This window comes from Sus scrofa, chromosome 2 (genome assembly GCF_054392235.1).
Source record: "Sus scrofa isolate SSC_HxYL_T2T_F1_AM1 chromosome 2, Sscrofa_HxYL_maternal_Yorkshire_Landrace_v2.0, whole genome shotgun sequence".
NCBI lineage: Eukaryota > Metazoa > Chordata > Mammalia > Artiodactyla > Suidae > Sus > Sus scrofa.
In genome coordinates this window covers 96,828,573-96,848,542 of record NC_139384.1, presented here as the reverse complement: position 1 = coordinate 96,848,542, position 19,970 = coordinate 96,828,573, and the positions used below count along the sequence as shown (strand labels likewise).

Here is a 19,970-nt window from a genome sequence, read left to right as displayed (position 1 = left end):
ACAGCAAAGGAAAGCACAAATGAAACAAAAAGACAACCTACAGCCTGGGAGAAGATACTTGCAAATGATGTGACCAGTAAGAGATTAATTTCCAAAATATACCAACATCTTATGCAGTTCAATATTAAAAAAATCAAAAAAAGGGCAGAAAACCTAAATAGACATTTCTACAGATAAGACATACTGATGGCCAAAAAATGTACATGAAAGGATGCTCAAAAGCACTATTAGAGAAATACAAATCACAACTGTAATAGAATAGCCATCATCAAAAAGTCTACAAATAACAAATGCTGGAGAGGGTATGAACAAAAGGAAACCCTCCTACACTGTTGCTGGCAGTGCAAATTGGTGCAGCCACTATGGAGAACAGAATGGAAGTTCCTTAAAAAACTAAAAAGAGAGTTGCCATATGATCAAGCAATCCCACTCCTAGGCATACATCTGGAGAAAACTCATAACATGAAAGGATACAAAGCAGCACTATTGACGATAGCCAAGACATGGAAGCAACCTATATGTCCACTGACAGATGAATGGATAAATATGTGGTGCGCTTGTGCATGCACGCATGCACGTGCGTGCACACACACACGAATATTACCCAGCCATGAAAAAGAATGAAATCATGCCATTAGCAGCAACATGGATGGAACTACAGATTGACATATTGAGGGAAGTAAATCAGACAAATACCATATGATTTCACATATATGTGGAGTCTAAAAAATGATACAAATGAACTTATTTACAAAACAGAGTCACAGACTTAGAAAACAAACCTATGGTAATCACAGGGGAAACGGGGAGGGAGGGATAAATTAGGAATTTGGGATTTTAATAGATACACACTGTTATATGTATAATAACCAACAAGGACCTACTGTATAGCACAGGGAACTATACTCCGTATCTTTTAACAACCTATAATGGAAGCAAATCTGAAAGGAATATATTACATATATGATTCACTTCACATCCAAAACATTGTAAATCAACTATATTTAAATTTTAAAAGTCCAAAAAGTAGAGGATATGAAGTATCTTCTTTAGAGCGATTATGTTAGACAATATAGCATACAGTCAAGAGTACTAGTTTTGGAGCTTGGAGATTGGATGCCAATCTCAATGTAGCTACTTTGTAGCTGTTAGCCGTAGACAAACTACCTAAGCTTTCAGAGCTTTAGTTTCTTTATAAAATAGGGCCTATAGAGATATTACGAGGATTTATATACACAGTACCTGTACTACCAGCACACAGTAAATATTGGACAGATTTATTCTGGTGTACACGTGCCACTGGATTAGTCCAGATGCAAGGCCTACTGAAGGACACCTTCTCCAGCCAGCTCTTTTTAGGAAACAGTGGGAAGAGGGGACGGCTTTCTAGTTTCCAAGTTTCAAAAGCCATCCCGAAAGTGAGGTGAGTATTTTTGGCATGCGCTTGATTGCCAGACTCCAGGTGCTTCGCTACGTGCGCCCACCAGGGGCCGCTGGAACTACCCAAACTCTTTGCGCAAATCTGTCGACGCGACGCGCTTGCTCCCTTGGTGCTGTGCGCGCCTCTGAACCTCCGCTGACGCTAAAGCTTTCGGCTGCTGTTCTCCCTTACCCAGCCCTCTGTGGCTGGGTACGGCAGCGCTCTGAGGACAAAAATCTTCCCTCCTCCGTGGGCTCTGCTTTGTGCTAGTTTCTTGGGCGAATGTGAGGCTGAAAGTATTAGGGTCTCCACTCAGCTGCTACAGAGGTAGGAGGAGCCTGCGCCTGGCGCGGAGTTCGGGCTAACTGGGGCCTGGGCCCGGCGAGACGCCGTCGTTGCCCGGATGTTGCGCTGGCTGATCGGGGGAGGCCGAGAACCTCAGGGACTGGCCGAGGTAAATCCCTGGGTGGACCTTTCCTGCCACCGCGGAGGCCGAGCTTGCCCGAGTGGTGGCTTTCTGCCTGACTGGCTCCTGGGCCTGGACAAAGGAGACCCGGGCGGAGGCGGGGCCTGCGGTTTCTGAAGCCGAAGAAGGCGGGCTCCGCAGTGGTGTGGGGGCTCTTTCCCTGATAGTTAAATTTATGTTCTGAGAGGTGAGGAAACAGAAACCGACAGTGGTTCAACAGCAGGCTCAAAGATGCTCACCTATTCTCCCCTACTTAAACCAGTCTCATTTCAAGTTGGAAAGTATTTTCGTAGAGGCTAGCAAGTGGTGACTGCAGATGTACACCTTGGTTTATTTGATAGGTGTCACTTCCCAACATCAGTAGATGCTTTCTCAGGGAATATGAAATTAATTTGATTACTTTTACAAAAACCAGAAAGATATAATTGTTTTTTAAATTAATAACTTGTTTCAAAGTAAAAAAAATTCTAATTAACTGCTGTTTTGGCTTCTGTAGTCACACTTTCTTCATGGGCCTGAATAATTGAAGACTATAATGAGATTTACATTTGGAATGTTGCGAATAAAGTAATTTTGGAGCTTGAAAAGTGTTGAGGTCTGGAATTTATTTCATATGCCACCCAAAAATAGAATTTATGTTGAATTTTCTTTTATCTTTTATATGAAATATTTGTTTTCATTGTTTAAAAAAAGACGGATTGTTGTAAGCAGCCTTACTTCTCCATTTTAACTTCCTCATATCTTTGCAGTTGAGGCTTATTGTTTATTTTTTAAGAAATATTCTCGTTTAAAATTACACTAACTTCAGATAGGCTTAAGTTCTAAAGATTTTGGAAGAATTGTGGAAAGTAGACTAGTCTGTATACTAGTTCTGTATTAAACTGATTATTTGATTAATCATAGAATTTGATTAGCTAATTCTGCAGTGCTTGGCATGTTTTCATTTGGGAGAAGTAGTATACAGTTTTCAGATTCCTTGTTTTTGCTTTTCTCATCAGAACCACCACTAGAAAGATGTGATAAATAAATTACTCTTTTGAGGGTGATTTTTTAAAAATTTATGATGTACATTTTACAATTGCTTTGAATTTGTACATTTTCAGAATCAATGATTTTTTTTCCCTAGTTACCCAAGAAATTTGTATCTGGCTTCTAGTTTAAGTAGTGTTTCTCTGCTGGGATGATTTTGCCACTTAGGGGACATTTGGTAATGTCCAGAGACATTTTTGATTGTCATGATTGGGGAGGGTTGGATTTCTATTGGCATTTAGTGTGTAGAAGGCAGGGATCATGCTGAGCATCCTACAATGGGCAGGACAGACCTTAGCAAAGTAATTACCTGGTCTAAAAGGTAAGTAGTATGGAGTTTGAGAACCTACAGTTCAGAGGTTAAGAATGCAAGTTTTATTATGAAACAGTACTGTATTTGATTATAGAAATGGGGTTGATGAGACCTATGTTACAAAACTATTGGATGAGTTATATGTCTCATGTGCTTTGCAGTGTCTGGCATATGAACTGACATCTCATATACCTCACTGCCACACGTAAATGTTAGCAATTATCTTTATCAGTATTATTGCTCAAAGTGGAATTTATTGAATTCATTGACTCTAAATGATTTCATTTCTTTTTTTATTCATTCAGCAAACATGTGTTGAGTACCTTTGATGGGCTAGGCATTGTTTTAATCTACATTATATTTTACTCCTTGGATTTGCAATTTTGTTTCTGCCAAGTTGTAATTGAGAAACACCCATTCTAAAATAGTGTGTTGCATTGGCCCATTAATTTTTTAGGTCAGGATTACTAAGGAATAATTTCCGTAAAACAAATTCACCCTTTAAGACATTTATTCTGTTTCAAAATACTAAAATTTATGATGTGGATTTGTGGTAAGAGAAATGTTCTATGTTAAATTGGCAGTTAATATTAGGGGAAATAAAACATAGTATTAGAACATAATATCAAAGTTGTCTTGTGGTGCACCGGGTTAAGGATCCATCATTGTCACTGCAGTGGCTTGGGTCACTGCTGTGGTGTGGGTTGAGTTCCTTACACATGACATGGATGCAGCCAAAAAGGAAAAAAAGAATGTAATATCTTATAGGTTTTTAAATCTTGTACTTGTAGATGTATACTGTGTGGTTTTATTCTAAGATTGTCTTTTATCATAAATCATTCTTTTTTTTTTTTCTTTCCCCTCCAATACAAGAAATCTTCTTTACAGACAATAGGTGAGGAACAAACCCAGAATCCCTACACTGAACTGCTTGTGCTGAAAGCTCATCATGATATTGTACGATTTCTTGTACAGTTAGATGACTATAGGTAAGAAACTTAAAGTGTCCAATTCTATTTGGAAATAATTTTTAGAGAATTTTATGTTAAAACCAATTTCAAAATTAATCCATCTTTCCTAAAAATTTCAAAACTAATCATTAATAACATGTAGTAGAAATTGACTTGTGCATTTTTGTTTTGTTTTGTTTTTTAGGGCCGCATCTACAGGATATGGAAGTTCCCAGGCTAGGGGGTCTAATTGGAGCTGCAGCTACGAGCCTACACTACGGCCACAGCAAACACAGGATCTGAGCCTAGTGTGTGACCTATACACAGCTCACAGCAATGCTGGATCCCCAGCCCACTGAGGCAGGCCAAGGATCGAACCTGCACCCTCTTGGATACTAGTCGGGTTCGTTACTGCTGAGCCACAGTGGGAACTCTGACCTCTGTACTTTGATGAAATATGTGTCTGAAGTTTTTTTGCCCAGAAGTCAGAGTATAATATCTGGTAACTTAATGGTTATTTTTGTATGACTTAAAAATGTTGATGAGAGTTTTAACTGTATGTTCGGTGAGTCTAGATTTGAGAAACAAATATGAGAAATGTTTAAATGTCAGGTACTTCCCAGGAATGTACTATTTTTAGTGGAAGATAATTATTTAATCTGAATTTTTTGTTACTCATGAAACCCTTTTAAAATGTACATTATTCTGTACTTCCTTGCTAACATGTATAATGTGTTTAATATATTTACAGAGATGAAGGTGTGTAGATCTTAGGACTGTCGATTTAGCTTATTATTGATCTTTATATCTGTTTTATCAAGCCTTTGTACAACTATATGTTTATCTTTTGCAGCCTGTATCATAATACCAATTTCACAATTAATTTTATAAGTATTTAATACTTCCTCTCTAGATGAGAGTGGGGCCATGTTTTTTATTTACCACAATCTTTAGTATCTGACACAGTGCCTTACATGTAGCAGGTAATTAATAGTTTTCAAATGAATGAATGACTCCCTGAACTATTAAGTATACATGTTACATGCCATCTTAACTCCCTAATACCACTTCTCTTGTCCCTATCAATTATTCCACTGCCTTTGATACTTTTTTTTCCCCTTCCATTTCTGACTCCACAAGTGAGTGCTACTGTGATTATTCCTAATTCTCACTATCACTGCTGATGTCTTTTAACCTTGTCTTCTCTGCTTTTCTTACCTCTTTGGTATTTAGTTGCTTTTTCCATATATAGTGCAATTTTGGTACTACCGGGAGTTAGATTGAATTTTATAGGTTAAGGGCGCACTCCTACATAAACTCCTCTCACCTTAGTCACCTGCTGCAGTCTCCAGGGTTCCCAGGCCACCCACACTTCTGACTAATTAGCTACAAATTCCTGCTACCTCCTCAGGTTTCATGAGTCTCTAGAATGACTGATAGAACTCAGGAGAGCACTGAATTTTTTATTACATTTTTGATTACATTTTGATTGTATTTTTGATTATATTTTTGTTTTATTATAAAGGATATGGTTGGGACGAGCCAAATGAAGAGATGTATAGGGCAAGGTCTAGCAGGGTCCCAAGTGCAAGGCTTCTGTGTCTTCAGGACACGTCACACTTTTAGCACATCAGTGTGTATCACCGGTGAGGAAGCTCACACAAGCTCTGGGTGTCCAGAGTTTTATTGTGGTTTCATTACATGGGAATGATTGTTTGAGTTATTTGCCACATGATTGAACTCAATTTCCAGGCCTTTTCTCCCTTCCATCCCCTGATTGCCTCCCCAGGTCGAGAGGTCAGGCTGATAGCCCATGGCTCAAAGCCCCAACCTTCTAATTACATTGTTCATATTTTCCACATGACCAGTCCCTGTCCTTAAATTTTCTCGAGGACCATCAGAATCATGTCATTAGCATAAACCCAGGTTAAGTCTGAGAGGTCCAATTCTATTTTATAAACCAGGGACAAGTTCAGCCAAATAATTATATGAAAGCATTCTCTTCAACTTTTGCTTGAAAGGATTTGCCTTTTACATATGTTACTAGCCTATTAACACAATTTTCATGTTGTAATGTGAGCCAGCCAAATCCTTGCATGTTAACCACAATGCAATAATTTTCAGACTTTTTGGTAGTACTTATTGTTGCTGTGTCCTAAGAGATATTTATTTATTTATTTGTTTATTTAGTCAGTCATCTTTGAAACTAAACATTTTTGGCAAGGTAAGACATTTGGACAGCTATAGTTTTCTTGTACTATCTTATACCATAGTAAGTTGCTAGGTAAGTTAAAAAATGATTTCTTAGACCATAATCACTAATATTTAGGCTTTAAGGAATCCTCAAATTATTTTGTGTAAGAAAGGTAAATAAAAAAAGCTCAGTTTACTTTCAGGATGTGGTCTTTAAATTTTTATATATATTGACCGTTAAGATTCCACGTTGGTTGCTATCTTCTTCAGAGTGTCTTCTTGGCTCTTCTAACATAGTTAGAAGAAGACTCTGTGGAAAAGGCCACTTGGTAGAATGATGGTCATAGTACAGATACTGATATTTGATTATATTTTCCCCACAGTGGTGCTTGTGTATACTTCAGTTGTTCAGTGATATAGAAAATGTTACATAAGCAGTAAAAAGCTATAGACGAGTGTCTAAGTAACCTATTGCTTTAAATATCAGCCCAAATTTAGTAGTTTAAAACAACCACCATTTTTTTAATTTCACTATTTTGTGGGATAGCAATTTGGGCTAGGCCCAGCTCTGTGGGTTCTTTTGTCTGTGGCAAGATCAGCTGATTTTGGTTAGTGCAGTTATCCATTCATGGTCAGTTGGCAGATTGGCTGAAGGTGACAGGTTTACAGTGGTCTCAGCTGGGATGAGCGTTTTTCACCGTGTGGTTGTTCTAGTGCTTATGCACACAGTGATGGAGCAATGAAAGGGCAAGCCCCAGTGTAAAACACTTGTCAAGTCTGTTTTCATCATGTTTGCTGCTGTTTCATTGGCCAAAGCAAGCCAGGAGTTTGCATGAATTAAGTAGGTTGATAAATAAACTCAGCCTCTTGATGGGAGCAGCAGCAACTAAATCCTATTGCAGATGGTGTTGGACATAAGGAGGAAGATTGGTGGCCGTATTTGCTATTTACCATGAATCGAAAGACCTAGAATAGATTTTTTAAAAAGCCTACTTTGTGGTCTTTGCAATAGACATATTGCTACATGAACCACATTTAATTCTTTGTACTCAAGGGATTACTATCAGAATTTACACATACCTAGTTATGAAGTTTTTCTTTCTTTCGTCTTTTGTGTTCTTAGGGCTGTATCCCAGCACATGGAAGTTCCCAGGCTAGGGGTCAAATTGGAGCTACAGCTACCGGCCTACGCCACAACCACAACAACGCAAGATCCAAGCTTCGTCCTAGACCTACACCAGAGCTCACAGCAACTCCAGATCCTTAACCCTCTGAGCAAGGCCAGTGATCGAACCTACATCCTCATAGATACTAGTCAGGTTCGTTAACCACTGAGCCACAACAGGAACTCCTGAAGTTTTTCATGTAGTCCCAGAATGAAGAACTTTGGCTGTTTAAAAAAAATTAATTCTGTAGTGTACTAAAAAAAATATAACTAAAAGAGTCATTATTGGTAAGCAATACATTTAAAAAATACAAATGATGTAACTCTTACAAGTAGAGGAGCTCAGTGTTTTGATTCTTGATTTAATAGTTAGGTACATCTTTACCTGTGCATGTGTACATTATTTATGCACTGTCAAATTACAGAAATACCATTCCAGTTTTAAAATAAATGTTATATCATACTTTTTATGTTTTTATTTTGTTTTTATAGACATCACATTCTAGTTTTTTGGTCAGCTGTTGTAATCCAGGTTTCACGCTTCAGGTCTTTAGATAATATCATTTTATTGAGAATTTTGCAGAGGATTTTCTTGTTTTCTTGGTGGTTCAGCTAAAGTCAGTGAGTGGAAAATTTTCTCAGATTGGTTTTTGAAGATACCAAATAAATCCTGTATGACCTAACAGACAGCTGCCTTTTCTTTTCTTCTTTTGTATTTTTTGAACATGAAGTGAGGGTTATATTGATTGGGAATCACTAAAGAAGGCTAAGCCTCAGCAAGAGTCTTCCAAAAAATGGGCTGTACTAAAATTGCATGTAATACTCTAGCATTTGACACATTAAACTAAACTGAGTTCATAACACATTTTAAAAATAGTTTTCTCTGTTGCTCATTTGACCATTCCTTGCTCCTCCAGGAAACAGACAGGGTTATGTAGGATGGTGATCATGACTGGAAAAGAATCAAGTGACCCATGAAATGCCGGACTGGAGAATAAAATGTACCCCTAGGATGACTGGTAAAGCTGTACATTCACAAGAATCTAAACAAACTTAGTGCAGTTTGATAATTAACAACAAATGATGTTACATCTTTAAGAAAATATTCCAAAGCTCAGAATATCTTTCTCACTAACATTTAGAGAATGGAAATTGGTAGTCAAGATAATTTAGATCCTCCTAATACCTGGGTTCCCTGGGAAGCAGACAGTAAAATGGAGTTAAGCATGCAAAAAGTTCATTAGAAACAACATTGAATGGGAAAGGGAAGAAGCAGGATTGGACAAAGGAAGCCATCTCAAACTATGATGCAGATTTGACAGAGTCCTCTGTAAGCCTGGTGCAGAACTCTGTTGGAAAGAATGCCCTTTAGATGAGTCCTGCATTAGGGAAATAACTAGGACTGTTTAGCCTGCATTGCTTGGACACTGGTTGAGGGTCACCCAAGAGTTTTTCCTGGCTTCCACCAACTTGCAAATGTCCCAGTGGCTGGGGGCCACTTGAGATAATATGACTTTGGCTTGAAAGCTAAAATGGACCCTAGAATCAACAGCTGGAGGCAAATATCCACATTCCTCATAGCTGGGCAGCTAGTCCTCTTTTGAGGGGATTATATGCAGGTGAAGATCTATACTGACTTTTCTACATAAGCTCTGTCTTGGGATCATTTATGGTTGATGAGAGGACATTTTTTATTTTTTATCTTTTTAGGACTGCACCCATGGCATATGGAGGTTCCCAGGCTAGGGGGCAAATCAGAGCTGTAGCTGCTGACCTATAGCTGCTGACCTATGCCACAGCAACACCAGATCCGAGTCTCGGCTATGACATACACCATAGCTCACAGCAATGCCGGATCCCCAACCCACTGAGGCCAGAGATCAAACCTGTGTCTCATGGATGCTACTCAGATTTATTTCCACTGAGCCATGATGGGAACTCCAGGACATTTTTCTTTATAAAAGAATAAAAGCAGAGTTCCTGTTGTGGTGCGGCAGAAACGAATCCGACTAGGAACCGTGTGGTTGTGGGTTCGATCCCTGGCCTAGCTCAGTGGGTTAAGGATCCGGCGTTGCTGTGAGCTGTGGTGTGAATCTGGTGTTGCTGTGGCTGTGGCGTAGGCTGGTGGCTTCAGCTCTGATTAGACCCCTAGCCTGGGAACCTCCATATGCCACGAGTGTGCTCCCCCACCCCCAAAAAAAGACATAGAATAAAAGCTAGGAAGAATCACAGAATTGAAATATTATAATTTTGTAACCTCTAATAGAACAACAAATTTAGGCAATGGTTATTGATGGATATTAACATCACATACATGAAAAAAGATTGCCAGAAATTATATTTCCTGATGGGGCATAGAAATTGTTTATGAACTGATATTAACAAAAAGTCATATTCAAATATGATTGAGTCTCTGGATCTTTTCAGTTTGTTAGAAACACAGGAGACAAGAAGTGCACATCAAATGACAACACAAGAAGGTAGCTAGCAGAATTGAAACAGAATTCTGTAAAACAAACGCTTAACTGCAAGGGAAAAAATATATGAAAAAAGGAATCAATAGAATAAAAGAGACTTTAGAGATATATCAACCAGTTATAGTGTATGAACTTTATATAGGTCCTGCTTCTAATACACTTAAAAAAACATTGTGAGAAAGGGAAATGTGATTATTTATTGGGTATGTGGTGACATTAAGGAATTAAATTTTAACTTTGTGATGTAAATATGTACTGAAATATCTGTTGATGAAATGAAATACAGTAACTAGGATTTTCTTCAAAATAATTTTCTAAGGGGGGAATGGCTGTGGCATGAGTTGAAGACGTGATGAGTACCTGTAGATTTTTGTTGCACTGTTTCCACTTTTATTTATATTTAAATTCTACATAATGGAAAGTTTACAAATGATATGTACCTGTTTGATACAGAGAAAAATGCCAATTTGAAAGGTAGTTTTGTAAAAACAAGATTTTTGCTTAGATATAATTAGGTGCAGGAATCACACAGATGGATATGAACACATCAGGCTAATAGAGAATAATCAGCAAAAACCTGGATTAAAAGATGTAGCTTTGGTATGCAACCACAGTGGGTTTCCTCATTTTCACCTTGAGTTATGTAGACTTGTTCACTGAGTCATTGGTACAGCTGGACAGCTGCAAGCTTCCCACTCAGACATAGGCTTACCTCAAAAATAAGAGCCAATCAGAATGTTCCATTCTCTAAACAGTCAAATCCTCAGAGAAACCCCAGAAAGGTAGGAACTGAGCATACTCAATTCATTTTCTTAAAATCATTTATTACATCACTGGACAGAGAGAGGCCATAGATGTTTCTCTAGTAGTAGAAGGTTCTTCATGGAAACTTGAGGTCAGTTTGGAGGTGTCCTATAATAGAAGTCACAGGGTTTTTTTTTTTTTTTCTCTAATACTTGTAAATTTGACGCAGTTTATCTTTCTATTTGTGGTTTGAAGGAGAAAATTTACTAAAAGTTTTACCTTTGCAGATAGATATGCTTTACTTAATCAAGGAAAAAAATTTTGTTGTTCAAGTAGGTCTAGTGAAAGAATCAGTGACATCAGTGTCTATGGTTTCAGAAAATTCTTTGAATTTGCCTTAAACTTCTCTTACAAGTCTCTATCTACAGACATATCTAATTTTCTTCAAGTAGTTCTAGCATACAAGTAAAAGTCTACTTTAAATGAAAATCTAGTTATTTTTAATTTTTGTCTGGTTTCTGGTATTAGCGTTTTTCAACTTTGCTATGTAGTAAAAAATATGTTATTTTAGTTGCACCATGATTAGAAAATATTTGTGGATCTGGCAGGAAGTTATCCACAGGGACTTCTGTATTTCCATAACTTATTTTTCTAGTGTTTTGTGGTTATGAAGATAGTGAATACCTAGGTTTATAGGTTATCTTTTTTTATGTCCTATGTTTGTGTTTCGAGGGGTTTTCTTCCCTTTTTTTTGACTGCATCTGCAGCATGAGAAGTTCCTGGGCTAGGGATCAGACTTAAGCCACAGCAGTGACAATGCTGAATCCTTAACCACTAGGCCACCAGAAAACTCCTAAGCTTATCTTTGAATCTGTAACACCTTTGACTTAACTGAAATAAATTCTCATGAATAAGAACTATTAAATAATCACTTATGTAATGGACATAGGAATTTCTTGTAGAAATATTTTATTTTATACAAACCAGTTGAGAAGAATGAGAGTACTTTTCTTTGAGATGTTCCAAAGGAAGGTGTTTAAAGGAAATGATTTCTATAAATTGAAATGAGTGTAACTGAGAATTCTCATTGAATTCATGATTTGGACCCTGTAGCATAACATAACAATGTAGACCATGAGCTTTTCAAAGTCAAGAACTATCTCATTGATCTTTACTCTCAGGATCAAGCATATAGATGTATAAAGTTAATGCTTACTATATAGTTAGTGCTTAATATTTCTTGAATGAGTGAATCATTAACTCTCACAATAAATTTAATTCTGATAGGGGAGGAGGGAATGGAATATTCTAGAAGCTGTGCTATATAGGTCTTGATTAAATCACACCTCACATTAAAAAAATTTTTTTTTCCATGCATATGGTTTTGGTTAGTTATTTAATTGTATAGTCTTAATGAGTATTTTTAAAGACTGGGTTTCAGGTTGAGAAAATTTGAAGATTATGTGTAAGAATGGGAAAGAGAAATGAAAAAAATACAAGGAATTTATTTTTTGTTTGTGATGAAATTCTGGGCTTTACATTTTTTGAATTTCTATTTTTGTTGTGACAGTATGTTGGTATATTAATCATTATAAAAAGAAAATGTGAGATTATAATAATATTATTAATGAATTTTTATTACAGAGCCATTTTAACACGTGAATGTTTGCTTATTCATTCACAGAAAAAAGCATTTCTTTAATCCTTTAAACTTGCTAACATAGCCAGAAATTTGTTGGACTAGAATGTGCCATGTTAGAAAGATGACAATTATATTTCATTGAATGTGAAAAGCCTGTTTTTTCCTATTTTATCATCACTAAAATTTGGACACATGTAATTAGTGGTGTCTTTCATTTGTAATTGATACCATTTTTTGCTTAATAGTACATAAAATAATAGTATGTTTTACAATTGATGTCTTGGGTTTAATGAAACATAGCACATTTCTAAGCAGTCATGAAATTTTAAGATCTTGAAGCAAAAAATCATATGTAACTGATCTTGGCATTTCCCTAACACGTGGTATGAAATTACAATAAATACATTTTGTGCTAATCAGTAAAGAAGAATTTCTCTTAAAATCTTATCTTTTGACTTGAATCTTTGGATTTTATTAATTGAGAGTGTTTTAAAAAAAATTGTGGGAGTTCCCGTTGTGGCACAGTGGAAACGAATCAGACTAGTATCCAAGAGGATGGGAGCTCGATCCCTGGCTCAGTGGAATGGGCATCTGGCGTTGCTGAGAGCTGTGGTATAGGTAGCAGACGTGACTCAGATCCTGAGTTGCTGTGGCTGTGCTATAGGCCTGCAGCTGTAGCTCTGATTCAGCCCTTAGCCTGAGAACTTCCATATGCTATGGGTGCGGCCCTAAGAAGTAAAAAAAAAAAAAAAAAAGTATATTATTATATGGCAGTATAGCCACTATTCTTCTTTCCATTGAATAGATTAACCCTTATGGACATTTAATTACTCCTTTTTTTATTGTTCATGACTTCTTTTCATCAATTATAGTGTATCTTACTGTAAGGGATTCTTGGATGTATTTTTGTTTCTGATTTGGAGATGGTTAGAGTGTGTGCTTGCTTGACTGTTTTAGCTTATGATAAACTGATAGAGTGCTACTCATTTTCAGTTATCTACCTTAGGAGAATGGGTAGTTGTAAATGATCTCCTACCCCTTTATTAGTTATTTTATGAAAGGTACTAATATGTATCAGAGTTATACTGGTTTGCATTTTAAGGGTTCGTGTTTCTTTTTTAGAGCAGGTAATAAGTGAAATGGCCAAAAAAAAAAAAAAAAGTAATAGAATATATGAGAATTGAAAAGCCTGATTAATCCACAAACTGAGTAATTGACCTCTGAGCAATAAAAAAAAATTGGCTGTGATTTCAAGCATTACTGTTGAACACTGTTTAGATCTAACTTTTGTTCACTACTGATTGATTTAAAGTTCGAGCTAAAATGCTCTGGATATCATTTCTACTCCCAACTTTTCAGTCCTCTCTCATTGTGAAGTTGTGAGATTCAGACATAATAAATGAATAAAACAATAAAATGTGAAGTAAAAATCACAGTTAGGAAAAAAGTATGTATTTTAAACCTGTGGTCTTCTAAAAGGGAGAAAAGCAATTATAAGAGTTTCAAAATCAATAGAAATTGATGTTTTATACCAAAGAAAACATCTTGAGTTCTGCCCACCCCATCATCTCTATACAAATAAATCAGTATGCCTAGAAACACAGGCTATTAAAGATTTACATCCAGCAGCTATTTTTGATACTCAAAGTAATTATTTAGTATTCTGATTCAGAAAATATATGTAATTAAGCATTAGAAATTGTTTTTTTTTGTTTTTTGTTTTTTTTTGTCTTTTTGCTATTTCTTTGGGCCGCTCCCACAGCATATGGAGTTCCCAGGCTAGGGGTCGAATAGGAGCTGTAGCCACTGGCCTACGCCAGAGCCACATCAACGCGGGATCCGAGCCGCGTCTGCAACCTACACCACAGCTCATGGCAACGCCGGATCGTTAACCCACTGAGCAAGGGCAGGGACCGAACCCGCAACCTCATGGTTCCTAGTCGGATTCGTTAACCACTGTGCCATGACGGGAGCTCCCCAGAAATTATGTTTTTAAATATAAAAATTTTTGTTTTATTTTTTAACTGAATGAATTTTATTACATTTGTAGTCGTGCAAAGGTCATCACAGCCCAATTTTGCAGCATTTCCATCCCAAACCCCCAGCCCATCCCTCCCCCACCAACCTTTCTCCTTTGGAAACCATAAGTTTTTTAAAATCTGTGCATCAGTATCTGTTCTGCTAGGAAGTTTACTGTGTCCTTTTTTGGATTCCGCATGTAGGCGATAGCATATGATGTTGGTGTCAAACTGTCTGACTAACCTCACTTAGCATGATAATTTCTAAGTCTATCCATGTTGCCGCAAATGCCATTATTTCATTCTTTTTTATGCCTGAGTTCTATTGTGTATATGTACATCTTTATCCATTCCTCTGTCAGTGGACATTTAGGTTGTTTCCATGTCTTGACTATTGTGTATAGTGCTGCAGTGAACATTGGAGTACATGTACATTTTGAGTCATGGTTTTCACTGGATAGATGTATAGGAGTGAGATTGCTGGATCAAATGGTAATTCTATTTTTAGTTTTTTGAGGAATCTCTATACTGTTTTCCATAGTGGTTGCACCAGTTTACATTCCCACCAGCAGTGTAATAGGATTCCCTTTTCTCCATACCCTCTCTAGCATTTATTGTTTGCAGACTTTTTGATGATGGCCATTCTGGCTGGTGTAGATTGTTTTATTTTTAATCTCTGTATCTTTTATATATTTCATTTTGAAATAAAAATAAATGTTAGGTATGGATTTTAAAATAACTCTGTATGGTTTCTATCTAGTTAAGTTTTAAAGGCTTTTTCTATTAAAAAGAGATGTAGATCTGTATTAAAAATTACTAACAGACTTTATCAGACTGTATTTGGCAAGTTTCCCATCTCCTGGATAGTCTCTTAGCTCCTGCAGTAGAAGATGTTATCAAAAGATTTTGAGGGGAACTCCCATCATGATGCAGCAGAAACGAATCCAACTAGGAACCATGAGGTTGTGGTTTTGATCCCTGATCTTGCTCAGTGGGTTAAGGATCTGGCGTTTCTGTGAGCTGTGGTGTAGGTCGCAGATGCAGCTCGGATCTGGTGTGGCTGTGGCTGGCAGCTGTAGCTGTGATTAGACCCCTAGCCTGGGAACCTCCGTATGCAGCCAGTGCGGCCCTAAAAAGCCAAAGGCAGAAGACAAAAAAAAAAAAAAAAAAAAAAAGGTTTTGAAATGAGTACTAAATATGGCAATTGTCAGAGCCGGTGAAGACAATACTGAGCATGAGACTTCAAAACTGAGCTTGAGAAATTTGAACTCGAAGCTCAGTTTGATGTGTTAAGGAAAGTGTTGTTATATGACTGAAGTAGTGAGATATATGGATTTCTATAAGGTAAAATTCATTAGAACAGATATTCTCAGGAACATAGTAATTTTTGTGCCCTAGTGTATCAGTTCTTTACCTTTCTCCCAATGATGCACATATGGCTAACAACATTTATGTTAATGAAGACGTTCAAGGCATGCCCAGATTTTGTGAAAACAAATTAACAGTCTTGCAAGGAAATGCATATTTTCTGAATGCCATAACTGCTAGTGGAGACCTTTTATTAATAGTTGTTAACTGTAAGGAGCAGTTATTTGCAGTTCATAACTGGCTCTCTATAATACCACTTCTTTATTTTATTTTATTTCATTTTTGCTTTTTAGGACTGCTCCCTCGGCATATGGAAGTTCCTAGGCTAGGGGTTAAATCTGAGCTACACCTGCCAATTGACACCACAGCCATAGCAACTCGGGATCCAAGCTGAGTTTGGGACCTAAACCACAGTTCATGGCATCATGGGATCCCTGACTGACTGAGCAAGGCCAGGGATTGAGCCTGCATCCTCATGGATACTAGTCGGATTTGTTTCCGCTGCGCCACAGTGGGAACTCCATATAATACCACTTCATCTCCTATTCGAAAAAAGCAAACCTGACATGGAGGTGAGTGAAAGTGGTATTATGGGCACAGCTTTGAATTGATTTTGATTCATTGAATCATTTAAAAATGTGCAAACTACATTATTAATAACAAATTACTTGACACACAGTGTGATTACTGTACACTGCTGAGTTGGGGACACTGCTTGAGAACAGTACTTTCTTGATTTTATTATAATGCAGTCACTATGATGAATAATCCTATACAACAGATTATTTTTCTTGATAGTATTTACGTCATAGATATCTTTTACTCTGCAAAATGTAAATGATTGTTCCTTGACATGTGATGGTGGTAAAAAAGGAGAGAGAAGCTGTAATTGAGTTTATCACAGCTCTTTTTTCATGCCATGAGACATACCTTCCTTTACCTCTTTTTATTTTACTAAAACAAAACAAAACCCAAACCTTCCAGGAGTTCCCTGGTGGCAGAGTGGGTTAAAGATCCAGTGTTGTCACTGGAGTGGTGCAGGTTTGATCCCTGGCTTGGGAACTTCCTCTTGCTGTGGGTGTGGCCCAAACCAAAAAAAAAAAAAAAAAAAAAAAAAAAAAACCAAAGGAAAAAATCCCCCAAACCTTGCAAACCAAAGAACACCCTGTTTATGTGGACAGACCAAAGACTGAGAGGAGCAGAGGAGATATATTGGCTTTAAATAGTGGAGTTAAAGTATCTACATATCTTTACCTAGAAAATAATAGAAATAATGAACTTATGTAAGGACATGATTCCTTTGTTCCACTCCTGGAATATCATTTCCTATCAGTAGCTTTTTCTCAGCTTGGTTTCATTTCACTTAAGGCAAGTTTTAATCATATAATTTTAAAGCAAGGAAGGATTTTAAAAATCATTCATAGATATATTTTATTCTTAGTCTAGCAGTTTATTCATTGCAACTCTGTGAATGGTCTTATTTATCTTTGGATTCTCAGTACCTGGTAGAAACTTAGAAAGTATTTTATAAATATTTGTTAAATTAGCTTAAAGAACTTAATCTGCATTGATATTAGTAAGTCATAATACCCTTAATAAGGTCTGATGGTTCTTAGTAATCTTAGCACAACTGGCTTTTTTTCAGTGTCACCAGTGATTTTTTTTTTTTTTTTTCTTGACCTTTTCTCTAACCAGATTTGCATCTGCTGGTGATGATGGAATTGTAGTTGTGTGGAATGCCCAGGTATGTACTGATTCTATATGAATTGTATAATAAAGAAGACATAACTGTATAGTAAACATTTGTAACATTATCTGGGGATATACCTGCATATCAGTAAACTGAGATTAATTAATGCTTGAGTTACTTAGGACGAATCTATTTAAAATGAGGACCAATGTTTCGTAGTACAATGTTTTTAAGACTTTTTTTCCTGAGAAACAAATGCCATTATGAAAATAAAAGTTTTCATCTTAATTAACAAAATTTAAATTATCAGCAACTGTACACTGATTCTGAAAATGAATCAGTGTTGATTTTTATGGGAGACAATTTTTCTGTCAAAATTGTTTGATAGCGTAACATTCTTATTATGTTTGACTTTAATAGTAATGTAATAAAATGCTTATTTTTTCAAAAATATTTAAGGCTTTACCTTAAATAGGACCTCTTGGATTTCTTGAATGCTCAAATTATTCTCTTTTGAAGCATTTATCTTCTCCCCCTTATTTGGACTGATATCTTACTCTGCCAGATCCTCATTTTTTGCTGTCTTTGCCTGTGATTAAAGCAGTTTTTTAATGTGTTCATCACATACATGAAATCCTGAAGCCTCGGAAAGATTTGCAATTTATATTATGTTTACATTGCATTTTTGTATATATACTACTTTGGAAATCAGTTAGAAACTGATGCATAAAGACATTGGATGGATGGGAATAGCTGTTGATGTTAAATAGAGAATAATAGAGTTAATGCTGACTTTGGATGGTTGATACATTATTGGAGATATATATATATAATATATATAGTTATTGTGCTGACTTATTTTCTGCTACAGCTTATAGCTGTGAAGACTTAGCTATAGCTTATAGCTTAGCTATAGCTTATAGCTGTAAAGACTTAGATAACAAATACTGGGACAGTGAGGACTCCCTATTTTTTTCCTGCTGATTAGGTTACTGATATTTTTATGCTTAATTTATGCAGTTATATTCTTAACACCATATGTAAAGAGTATTCCTTTAAATTTTCTATAATAATATGCTAAAAATTAGTATTTTATATAAAAATAATTAAAATTATTTATGACTACTTTTGTAACACCTGTTTATAGATTCTTTTTAATTGCTTAAAGTTAAATTATAAGATATAAATAATTTTAGATGGAATGTATGTATTTTCTACCTGGTGATTTTTTTTCTTAATGTTGTCATTTAAGATTATTTAAGTTATGAAATATGCGGTACTATTAACATTTTTTATTGATATTTCAGACAGGAGAAAAACTTTTGGAACTTAATGGACATACTCAAAAGATAACAGCTATTACTACATTTCCTTCTTTGGAAGCTTGTGAAGAAAAAAATCAGCTGATCTTGACAGCCTCTGCTGATAAAACAGTTATTATATCCTTAAATCTAGAATCAGGTGAAATAGCTATGGTGACCCAAGGAATCAGTACATACATCATTAGTCTTTAGCCTCTTGGGGTCTGTCTCTACATTCCTGTTTCAGCAAAAATGATTTTGTTCCAATCTTCATAAGACATTTCTTAAAAGTACTAGGCATATGAGAAGTGTTAGACTGGATATAGCAAGTTAAGGCTTATTACTGATGGAAGCTCCATGACTAAAACTGTTCTTCCCAGAGTTACTGTTACATCAAATTATATAATAAACTGGAGGAAATGGGAGATGTGGGCTTAAAAATATTTATCATCTCAGTTTGCTTTTCAATTTAGAGAAATAAATAAGTTAAAGTGGACAATAATTCCATTTTTTTTCTATTTGTCATACAGCAAAAGAATTTTAATGGCCCCAGCCCTTAAGAAACTTTCGAGCATCTGAGTCTGGCAGAAAAGCAGATTACCATCTGCTCAGTGTTTAATATATTTAGTATTTTTTTAAAAATTGAAAATGTAAATTACCTTCCCTCTGTACTTTTAGTTAGAATGTAACAGCTATAGTGAAGTTTTATAAATTGCCTCTCTGTGCCAGGCATTGTTCTGTTTTACATTTATTAACCCATTTAATCCTTATAATATTATTCTCATTTATAGATGAGAAAAGAGAGACCCTGAGAGGGTAAGTAACTTGCCTGAAGTCATGCAGCCAGTGTAGGGTGGAAAGCAGCAATCTGACTGCAGTCACAGCTCTGAACCACTATGTAATACTCATCTCCAAATATTTTTCTTAAACAAATTTAGCCATTCTGAATTTTTTTGAAGAATTGGATCTTTGAAGGCCATAGCTAAATGATATGGATGACTAATTTTTCATTACCCTTTTTTTTTAAAGGTATCATAGATTAGCTTTAAAAAATTTGTGCTTATCTGAGAGTTCTATTTAAATAGCTTCAAACATTAGTGAAGTAAGTTTTGGAGTAAGCCCAAAGTTATAGTGTTTCTTAGGCTTCTGTAGAACCAAGTTATACTTTATGACACACTTTAAATGAGCTCATCA

The 19,970-nt window shown here is 36.1% G+C and overlaps 1 protein-coding gene across 4 annotated transcripts in view; it reads left to right on the top strand.

Annotated features, from left to right (window-relative positions):
* The first annotated feature begins 1,546 nt into the window (after positions 1-1,546).
* WDR41 (WD repeat domain 41) overlaps positions 1,547-19,970 on the top strand; it is a 57,691-nt gene continuing 39,267 nt past the window's right edge. For 2 of the 4 annotated variants that reach the window (XM_013994928.3, XM_085013892.1), the window contains exons 1-4: positions 1,547-1,874; positions 4,102-4,217; positions 17,481-17,529; positions 18,783-18,914. In XM_013994928.3, coding sequence (XP_013850382.1) covers positions 1,824-1,874; positions 4,102-4,217; positions 17,481-17,529; positions 18,783-18,914 — 348 coding nt within the window. In that variant the 5' untranslated portion in view covers positions 1,547-1,823. Of the gene's footprint in view, positions 1,875-1,994; positions 2,074-4,101; positions 4,218-17,480; positions 17,530-18,782; positions 18,915-19,970 lie in introns of those variants that run through there. The other 2 variants (XM_085013890.1, XM_085013891.1) reach the window with 2 other exon arrangements.